The sequence below is a fragment of the Hesperophylax consimilis genome, chromosome 16 (genome assembly GCF_061612785.1).
Source record: "Hesperophylax consimilis isolate HC1 chromosome 16, BYU_Hcon_1.0, whole genome shotgun sequence".
NCBI classification, from domain to species: domain Eukaryota; kingdom Metazoa; phylum Arthropoda; class Insecta; order Trichoptera; family Limnephilidae; genus Hesperophylax; species Hesperophylax consimilis.
Genome location: NC_142851.1, coordinates 32,696,544 through 32,707,862, shown reverse-complemented (window position 1 = coordinate 32,707,862; position 11,319 = coordinate 32,696,544). Strand labels below are relative to the sequence as shown.

The 11,319-nt window shown below is 29.7% G+C and overlaps 1 protein-coding gene across 1 annotated transcript in view; it reads left to right on the top strand.

Moving 5' to 3' along the window:
* Positions 1 to 641: 641 nt before the first annotated feature.
* The window catches only part of TTLL5 (Tubulin tyrosine ligase-like 5), a 31,195-nt gene continuing 20,517 nt past the window's right edge, over positions 642 to 11,319 (top strand). Inside the window, exons 1-2 of the mRNA XM_089640746.1 lie at positions 642 to 757; positions 1,793 to 1,905. Coding sequence (XP_089496872.1) covers positions 1,805 to 1,905 — 101 coding nt within the window. The 5' untranslated portion in view covers positions 642 to 757; positions 1,793 to 1,804. The remainder of the gene's footprint in view (positions 758 to 1,792; positions 1,906 to 11,319) is intronic.

The following is an 11,319-nucleotide window of genomic DNA, read 5'->3' as shown; positions in this document are numbered from 1 at the left end:
CAATTACTCAATACAGATACAGGTGGCATTTTCGTTGGTTTGATTCTTGGCTAAAGTCGGAACAGTTATAAATGAAAGAAATAAAAATTTGGATTGACTGATTGAAAAAAAAGTAATAAAAAATCACCGTGCACATGAGTTAAGAGAGAACCTTTTTTATTTTTAAATGAAATAGACTAAATATTCTTTCCAACCTTCCTCTTTTCTCATTCATCCATATCCTTGAGCCTCACAATATTTCTCAAATTAAAATAATAAAGGGCTGTAAATATAAAAATAATATTTTCATGAAATAGTGCATCATCCTAAGGATAAGTGAAATTTAATCCATAGGATACGCAACAAATCGATTATTTGTGTGCCTTAAACAATTCATTTCTGTTTTGATAGACATCAAAGACGTAAAAACCAGTCGGTTTTATCGAGCTCCAGTACATAATTTAATTCGAAAGTTCGTAGATAAATTTCTAAATTACTATTTTCATTTCCCGAAGATACATTAAAAAAGAAAGAACATTACATATTGTTATTATAAATGGGCAAAAGTACCTACCTGTAAAAAATTATATTTTTATTTGTTTTCTTGTTCTGGCAACATAAAATACTTTTGCCCAGCAACACTGACAAATATGCCAAAAAATTGAAAAAGTAAATTCCCGATCGTCTGGTTTGCACGTCAAAATTCGCAGTGTCAAATTTTGAATTATAATGAAGAAGGTGGATTATTGTGCAATTTTTCCTCAAATTATCAGTTAACGTAAGTTTTTTCTGCTATTATTATTGTAATTCTTTAGTTATATATCCCTGTATTATAATCGATACGTCAACCGTGAATGATTTTGCCCTACTGAGAAAAAAGCGAAAGTTATTACACGTTTATTTGTAATAAATCGAATAGAGTTGAATATTTTATGACATACCTAAATGGTAAACAAACCTATTCTTGATTAATTGAGGTTAAACACACAGCCGACTTATTCATGTCTCTTTCAAATAAGGGTAGGTATCTCATCAATTAAATATTCGTGTTTCGTGATTTAGTGAAATAGCCTAGCAACAATAAATAAGGGGTGCACTGAAAACAAATAAAGTTAACTCTCAGTCAGTTGTAGTTTCAAAATGAACAAAGAGAACAGGACGTTGAGGTAATTAAAAATTATTTCGATTAATGCAGTCACTTTTATTTTTAGATTATATTTTTTAAAGAAACACCCAACTGATCGAACTTATTGAATCTTGATTGATTATAAATAAAGTATGAATTAAGGAATATGCACTTTTGCTTCGTTTTTATTTGTATTATTTACATTTAATTAAAACTGCAAATTGTGCAACAATTATGTAGATTTATGTAGAGCTATTGATCTACACATTAAGAGATATTTTTAATTATTTATTTATTTTGCTGTATGGGTATTTAGCTGTAGCATAATATTGTACTTGAACAATTATATTACATTACAACCTACTTTTAAACTATTTTATATACTTATGTATATATTTTTAACAGAAACTATTGTTATATTTTAAATTGTGCAATTCTTCGTTTCCCTTGGCATTTCCTTGCATTAGCTCTAAAACAAAACAAATTAAACAATATTGATTTGACATTTCATAAATTGATGGAATAAATAATTTTATCAAACTGGTTTATAAAATATGACCAGGATACCCCTTACCATAGGATATTGATGCTTATTAATATTAATTCTAGAGTAATATGGAGGATGATGATAATTTTTTAGTAGAATATTTAATTAATTATAAAATAAGTATTTTTGGTTTAAATCAGTTAACTATTGATATGGACGCATATGAAGATGGGCAGAAAAGAATTAGAGCCAAAGCTGCTGGGCAGGAACTGGTTCCAGTTCACGCTCCCAGTAACAGAGCCATTGTTCCGAGGTACCACCCCAACTTCCCTCCATTTAATGCTTCTCACTCACGCGACATTCACTTTTACTCTTCTTCTTTTAAATAATTATTCAGCAATTCGCGCATTCTTTTACCTTTTTAAATAGACATTTTTTCACCATTTTCATTCCAGCTTGTGGGTAAATCAATGTCAATTTCACAGCTAGATCTAGAAGCCGGAAAGACAATTTTCTCTATTAGAAATAGATTTTATATTTTCATTAGCTATCTCATGCGCATACCTCATGTTTATTTAAAAATCAATCATTTCAATATTTACTAATCTTTAAAACGAATCGATTACATATAATATAATAATAATTATTGTATAGTTGAAATAAAACATATGTGATGAATGTGTACATTGAAATATCTACTCAAAGTAAACATTAATTTACTTTCAAACATGTTGCTTTAACCTTATTATAAACTTAAGTAAAGCACCAAAGCATATTATGCAAAATTTTACTAATATATATTCTGAATTTGGGGACAATGGATACATATTATTTATTCAGTTCTTATGGGCAACCTGCACTGCTCTATTTTCGCAAAGTAAACAAAATTAACTCGATTTTGTTTATCTAAGAAAAGATAATAATATGTATAAGGATAATGTATCTCATAATCTCACCATTTGAAGCTACTGCAAGCTGCTAGCTAAGTTCCTTGCATAAAATACCAGTAAATATACAGAAAATGGGACACGGTTTATAGGCACATTTTATCTTAAAAACACTTTATATCAGTTACATAATAATGAGATGTAAGTATTTCAGTATCTGAAAATGGAAAATAATGCAGTTGAATAGTTATTTCATTAAAATTACAATCAATTGTTCACTTGGTGGCCATTATTGGTGATGCGAAATTTTAAGCCTAGTTTTTTTTTCTTTTCTTATTCCAAACTATGAATCTGTAAGTGATAAGATATCTCACCAAATGAAAATTCAAGACACCTGCAAAAAGTGATATAAAGTCATGAAAAGTGATAAAAAAACTAGGTAAAATAAATTACATATTTAACCTAGTTTTTATTTCATCACTTTTAAATGAATATATCTATTTTTAAAGGTGTGTTGAATTGTCATTTTGATGAGATATCATGGAACCGAATCTGAGAATCTAAAATAGGTTCTTAGTTTGGGTTTAGTTAAGAACAAAATAGCTACTTATTATTATAATACACTTTTTCCATTGCTGAAATACTTGTTTCTCATTGTTTTCTAACTGATACAAAGTGTTTTTAAAATAAAATGGGCCTATTGCCCGAGTATAATTTCGGTATAGTTACCAAAATACTTTATACTGCCCGTAAAATACTACACAGCAAATAAATATTAACATTTTATACGCATCTTTATCTGTTCGGTGCGATAAAACTATACGATTTCTGAAAAGATAACTTCGTTTATGTATTTTTCAAAGTTTTTAAAATGTTGTTTAATGTAAAACAAACCTCACCAAGCCCATACCATAAATCTAATTGAATTAGTCATCTCTATACGTATATAGAATGTCAATGATCACAATACAATTATTTACATAGCATTGTATTAGTATTCTTTACACATGCCAGGATATTGTCTCTATCGTATTTTATAATAGTATATAAATATACGTACTTCCTTCCAATTTCATTCTGACCGCCTCTGGTTAAAATCTTTCGTATTGTATTTCTCAATTAGATAGAATGAATGACTCAAAATTAATTATTTCTTCTATCTATTTTTATTTATGTATGCATTATTTTTTTAGCAGTACATGGATTTGTTCCTACCATTCTTTCATTCAAATGATATTATGATACTTTAACATAATACATACTTTCTTATACTAATGATTATTAGTTATAGTTAGTTACATTAATAATGCATTCAAATGATATTATGATCAATATGTAGAATAATGTCTTAACTCTTGGTGTACCACCGCAAAATTTTCACTGTTTGTCGTCTGATTCTATTGTCATCATACCTTACTTGTTTTTTATCCACTTTTTTTTTTTAAATTGTACTGTTTTACCAGATAATGTGTTTATACAAGGTGTCCGTAAAGTGGACAAACTTCGGGAGGTGATTCTACATGATAGTACATAAAAAAGTAGTAGTAAAAAGACATTTTTTTTTTTCGAAATTTCAACATTTTAAAGTAGTTTTCAGGTAAAGAAGTTGAATTGTTTGCATTGAAAAGATAATATTCTTCTATGGAAAAATATTTTTGCATTGGAAAAAAAGACAATGGATATTCGAAAAAGTTATTTATCCTTTTTACTTTTAGCATCATGTAGAATCACCTCTTGAAGTTTGTGCACTTTACCCCCTTACAGAAACTCTGTATATTTATAAAAATAGTGTATAATCTACCATATGTCGTTTCCGTAGAATAGCTAGTTATATTCAGAGAAATGATTTAAAAACATATCCATATAGATACGCTTGCCTTTAAGAGGTTAATATGTCCGTTTTTTTCTGCACATATATTGATAATCTTTTATTATGTATTCAGATGGTTCTCGTTAACTTCATTTCTACCACTGTAGATCTGGCAACTAAGTAAAATTAAAAGCATGGCGTGTAGAATTCTTCAACTTCGTCGATAATTTAAATGTCTTTATTCATTTACTTAATTTAAAATCATTATTATTATTTATAGTTGTTACATCCGCCAAAATACACACAGACCCATATTATGGTAGTCGAACAGTAAATTTAGTTAACTAGGTTAGTTATGATAGTTCCTGTTGGCTTTAAAAGGCATCATTCATTGGTTGTTGGCTTATTGAGTTTATCAGATGTTGCATATAATTTCATTTTAAAACTAGCTGTGGCTAAGTTTGTCTGTGCAGATAAAGAAACAATAACGTGTGTTGCTTTTACGTCCAATAGATGGCGCTGCTTTTCAAAAAAGCATTTTTGTCCAACAGATGGTACTGTTTTTTTAAAAAAACATGATTTTACCTGTCACAGGTGACATCTATAAAATATAGGTATATAAAAACACGCGCGTATTCGAATGTAACGTTGTGTCAAAATTCGTTGTCAAGCAATTGGTGAAGAACTTTCAGAGATTTAAGAGTTTGAACTAACAAACATTTAAATATTTATTTATGTAGATAGATGTATGTGGTCTGAACTTGCTAGATATCAAATTAACCCTTCAAGCGTCTGGCATATTGACCATTATATTTCTATAAGAGGCTGTCAGTAGGTCGGAGAATTTTTCCACTTTGCAATAAAATCCAAATAAATGTTATATTGCTTAACATATCCGAAAACTAAAAACTGTTTTTGAGAGGTGATGAAATAAGCTTCCAAATTTTATGAGTTAACTTCTAGATTTGAATATAAAGCGTAGTGTTTTCTCTTTCTTACAGCGAAATCATATTTCTCACTATGACATTAGACAATGATTTTTATAAGACCATATGAGCTGTTTCGTAAAGCGAACAAATTGACTCTAGCACCTCTAGCCTGAGTGGTTGGTAACCGTTCGAACAATTCTATAATTATATTCAGTGCTACCAATTCTTTGAATATTCAATTAAAATTCATGAAGATTTATTAGTATGTAATACTTTAATTTTTTTATTGATGCTTATCAATTAAGGATAAAAAAAATTCAACACATGGTTTTGCGCAACCATTCTTTTATTTTATTTTTATGTATTGCAATAAAATGAGATAGCTAAAACCAGTGATGGCTCGTGACTTAAGTGAGAGTGTTGAGATTGAAAAAATCAACCCTCACTAAAATACATCTATTTGTAATTGAAAATATATTTTTTTATGGTTGGACTGAGGATTGAAACTTCCTTCCAAGGGACTAATCCAAGTCCCGATTGGGTAGGCCTGACATTTATTTAGTATATTATTTGTGTTTGTGCCACCAAAAGTTGATAGAATGCATTATTGTCATCATTGAGTTTCAGCTCGATCGGATGTCGGGAAGTGGGTTAACTTCATTAAATAATTCATTCATTACCGAAAACAAAATCGAAATTCATGTAGACGGATTTAAAAATACCATTCTATTCATGATGTAGCTGAAAATATATATTTTTTGCAAACATTTCAGTTTTTTGTACAAAGGTTTTCAGGATTCTTACAGTTAGATTAGGTTAGGTATATATGTACACCAGCCTAACCGAAAAATCTTCATACAATTTTTATTTATTTTGATTAACAAAAAAAAATCATTTCAGTTATAACAACATCAATTTAAGAACTAGCTCATATAAAAGTCACGAGCCGCCACTGGCTAAAACTAATTAAATTGCTTTATCGCTTTCGTTTTCCTTCTTATTCTAGTAAACATTACATAGCTTAGAAATCGGTATTTGATATGTTAAATTGCAAATGGTATGAATTTTGTTTATCGCAAGAAATAAAAGAAAGTTAATTTTATCACGCTACGTTGCATTATTACATATTTTCACGAGTTTTAATGATTGCATACATTATTCAAACAGTTGTTCACTAAATACTTTGGCACTTATCTGTTAATCTTTTTATTACACGTGTATTTTTAAGGTAATCCATAAATGCATGTATATTATTATCTATAAGTGTGTTGAATTATGTATGATTATGTATAAATTATGATAATATTACAAGCTGACGTTAAATTATTTATTTAATACACTTAGATTTCTCGTTAATATTATGTAAATATCTAAATAGTATAAATAAAATCGCTTACCGTGTCTGTCTGTTTGTGCGCTTAGTTCTTCTAAACTACTAAACGGACATTGATAGGATTTTCACTATCATTTAGAAAATTTCTTCCGGAAGGTTTACATACATAATACATGCATACTATAATTATAGAAAGTAGAGGAAAGTCTATGTTTTGTAATCAAGTCGAAAAAAATATTTTCTGGCGCTTACATTGCTAACGCTGGCTAAACCTTGTGATATATGTCAAAATAATGTACTACGGAATTGTATATCTTAAAAATACCTCAAAATTTCACTCCAAACATTTCCACGCGTCCACTTTTTAATCCAGTATTTTTATAAAGGAATAAGTTCTTCAATTGATTTATATCATGCATTAAGGCGAAGCTATCAGTGAAATCACTATTTTTGATTAATCTTTACATTATGAATACCAAAAAAATTTGCTTTGGGTGAATTGAAGCTTTTCCTACAGTTTGAAATTGTTAAATAGGTTATAAAAAATATAAGCGTAAACTAGAAAATGATTTATTTTTCACAAATAAGAAACAATTTGAAAAAAAATACAGTTTACGACTAAGATTATTTTTGACAGTTTCCCTTGATTAACTTTTTTTCTTTCTTATAAAATTATTCACAAAATAATTATAAACCACTTTTGCGTTTAAATCAACAATATTCTAGACTCCGCTTGCCAAGCGATTTTTAAGACAGGTGTTTAACAGAATTTGAACAATTCATTTAAAAGTTAATATTCAAGTTCTGTGAAAGTCCTATTCAAGTTCTGTTTTTATCTAAGTACTGTGAGACAACTGACCATGGTGAAACAATTTAAATTTAGCTTGAATTTTTAATTTGAAATTTGATGAATTAATCAAATTCTTCATGCATTCAGTAGTGGAACGTTGCTTGAAATGGCTTTAGCCGGGTACTTCCACTACCCCCAGCTTCACAAAATACCCCAATTGGGGATGCCTTAGTATAACTGGCTCCAGGCGGTTGGGAACAGTTAGAACTCTTGCATATATATTCTGTGAAACCGCCGCTAAGAAAATAAATATTTTTAGCTTGCTATTCATCTTAAGAGATTTTTTCTAAACATATTCAACATTATTTGTGAATCAAACTTGATTTTTTTTTAAATAAATAATTTTCGGTGGTAAAGTGCACTAACTTCGCGAGGTGATTCTACATGATAGTAAAAGTAAAAAAGAAAATAACTTTTTTCGAAATTCCATGGTTTTTTTTTCCATATCCCACCTTTCTCTTCTCCATCTCCTTCCTCTCTCATTCAGCTTCACAACATACCCCAATTGGGGATGCCATAGTCTCACTGGCTCCAGAAGGTTGGGAGCAGTTGGGACTCTTGTGCGGTTTAGTTTAAAAAAATATTATATTTTTATTAAAAAAATTCATCTTTGTACCTGAAAGCTACCTTAAAACCCTGAAATTTCTAAAAAAGTTATTTATTTTTTTAACGTGTACTATCATGTAGAATCACCTCCCTAAGTTTGTGCTCTTTACCACCGGACACCTTGTATCTTCAAATGTAATCCAATACGCGTGACGAAAATAAATTGTAACATTACACCTTGTAGTAATATTATCACTATCATATAACTAACTGTGTATCATTACCTCAGTAATGAGATACTCTTATTTTAATTCATAATAATTATTACAGTAATGAGATACCAAAAGTTTTATTAATCTCACTAAACCTTGTTTTGTAAATTTGTTGGTCAAGGTCAATTATAATTATTTAAATGATGCAATGTTGTTCTAGTCTAGACATATTATGATTATGTATTAAGTACATTACTTCATTTTTAATTCATATCTTGCTTGACTACTTTTGAGGAGGGTTAGACCAAAATTAATGTCAGCTGTGATTTGATGCATTCGGAGTGTGGTGATTATTGAATTTCTTCCGATGTAGGTCTATTGCCACTGAGGTGGAATTTCAGGATTACCTACAAAGTGATGGATTCATAGTAATGATAATAAGACATCTTTTTTTGGTGTGGTGGTTATTGATTCATTCGACTAACCACTTGGAGGTTACAGTTTCGATTTCTGAGAAAATGACAAAATTTATTGCCATAATTTTTTTTTGTACTTTGTGTACATTTTTTATGAGCTATGGAACTTTTCTATTCCATTTATATCGGTCATAAGATGAGAGCAGACCCCATTATTTCATGTTTTTCAATTAGGTATTTAACCTTTACATACCTAAAGGAAAATATCTTGTATCACCCGAAGGGGGGTGGGGGTCTCTAGGATCCCCCATATATCATATATCGCAGAGTGATTGTGTCTCTTAATATTCCTTTTGACCTGTCCAGTAACATTTAGATATTAGTTACTACCTAACGTTTTAACTGGATTTTGCACTTATTCACCCAGCAGTCAATCATTACGTAATGCAAAATGATAAAAGAGCTAGAACAAAATCGAAAGTAACTTCAATATATATATTATTGTAGCCAGTGGCGGCCGGTGGTCAAAATATCTGGGGGTTCACCAGACTGCAGCGTTACATATGTACTATATATCTATTTATAAAGAAGCTCTACTCCCCTCTCCTTTTGTTTTGCGAAAATTTCTATGATCCTCTTATTGAGATATAGCCATTGTATGAAATATATGATATACTATTATTCAAAATACCCTAGATTTCTTACCTTTTTCCAAAAAAACGTCCTTTATTACTTGTAAATTCAAAACCCCCAGATCTGGGGACTTCTCCCTAGACATAGCATCACTGCGAACTAATCGCTTAAATCATAATGACATGTTGTATTTTGTGTCGATGAATGCTGTAACCGGAACCAGTGGCGGCTCGTGACTTTTGGGTGTACTAGAGTGCTAATATTATAAAAAATGGCATTTCTGATGTTGTTATAGCTGAAAATGATTTTTTATTTTTTTTTCGAAAATCGATTTTTTGTATGAAGATTTTCAGGAAATTTTAATTATTAATGATAACTTATGGATTTGCGCAGGAATACGTAAAATACTAATATGATATGTCAAGTATTTAAGCTAATATAAGGAGGATAGTAATTTTGGGTACTACATACTCCCCCACTTGGCTGCGGGATAGTTAATTAATATTCTTTAAATGCAGATGGATTACAGAATAGGTTTTTCAGATTACCTAAATTATAGAGTATGTGTAAAAAACTTTGATATCGTACAAAACTTGGGGGAAATGTATTACCCCCATCGGGTGCGGGAGGGTTAATAAGAAAAAAAAAATCACTAAAATAGGGTGTGGAAATTTAGGTGAGGCTGTACTACAAATGTATTACTTCAGAATTGTACCTGATCATGATTAAATCATAAAAATAATTTTATGTGTACAGAATATGTAAATTAAATTAGTCATTATACCGTAATGTGGTGTCAGTTAATTATATTCATATTCCTTGACTTTTAAAGTCAGGGGAATTTATTTACATAGCAGATCCTTTCAGCAGATAGCTTTTGGAATTATTTATTACGCAAGGGAGGGACCCTTTATTGGTTTTGCAGCCATAAAAATTGATTAAATATTTTCATAGTTACTCATATCCATCAGGAATATCAATAACCCATTCTATTTGTATTTTATTTTTGGAAAAGGTGTTTTTATTGTCAATATCTATTGTAAATCAATATTAATGTGGGGCATGTATTTTTATTGTGGTGCTTTCAAAATAAATTAGCTACATTTGGCATAGATACAAAAAAATGTACTTTTTCTACCCGGTTTTGCCCCAATTTTGGATATGATTAAATACGTTTATAATAGTTATTAATTAGATTACGTATGTCAAACAATTTATTTTTTTTCTGTCTAGATTTCTAACACACAAAAAAAACTTTTTTCTTATTGAATACTTGAAAAATATGGTATCATGTCTCTTGACAGTTAAATTAATGTTTCAAAGCTCCATAGCTCAAGATGGAAATGACATTGCAAGCTGAAAATCGTTGCTTTAACCTGAAAATTATGGACAGAAAAAATCGCACAAATTTCACGACAACAGACCTTACCGTTCCAGAGTGTTTGTTACAACAGATTTTCTGCTGTATGGTTAAGACATTAAAAAATATTTTTGTCAGCACATTTGGCTTGATGATGGATATTATAAAAATATTACATTGTAAATATGAGTCTTGCTAAATAACTTGAAATTATTTCACAATTTCTAATATTCTGCTAAAAACATAAAGGCTAGTGAAAATTTGTTGAGATTTACGATCAAAGCAATGTTTACATTTTCCATTGGTAAAAAGTTAAACATTTCGTTGATTGAACAATGCAGATGTGCCTGGCTGGAGATGAATGAATGTAAATTTATTTTACCGTGAGCCGTGCTGGACGTAGATAGTGCTTTAATTTAATTAAATTGCGAATCTCATTATTGTTAATCTGATATAATATAATACAACATAAGTTTTCTGGTTTATTTAAACCGTAACTTTTAACTGAATAAAATAACTGTACGAGACAGTGTATGAATGTGAATGAAGCAAGGAGTGTGTACATATACTTATTTCTCTGAAATCGGACGATATTACAGCAGTTAATATAGTAAATAAATTTCGGTCCTACCCGATCAGCATTTGGCGAGGTTGGTAGAGTTGTCAACTCCAGTCCTGGACAGGAAGGATCAATTCAATTATTATTTTTTTTAAGAGTTCAATTGAAATTTACTGTCTACAAAAAATAAAT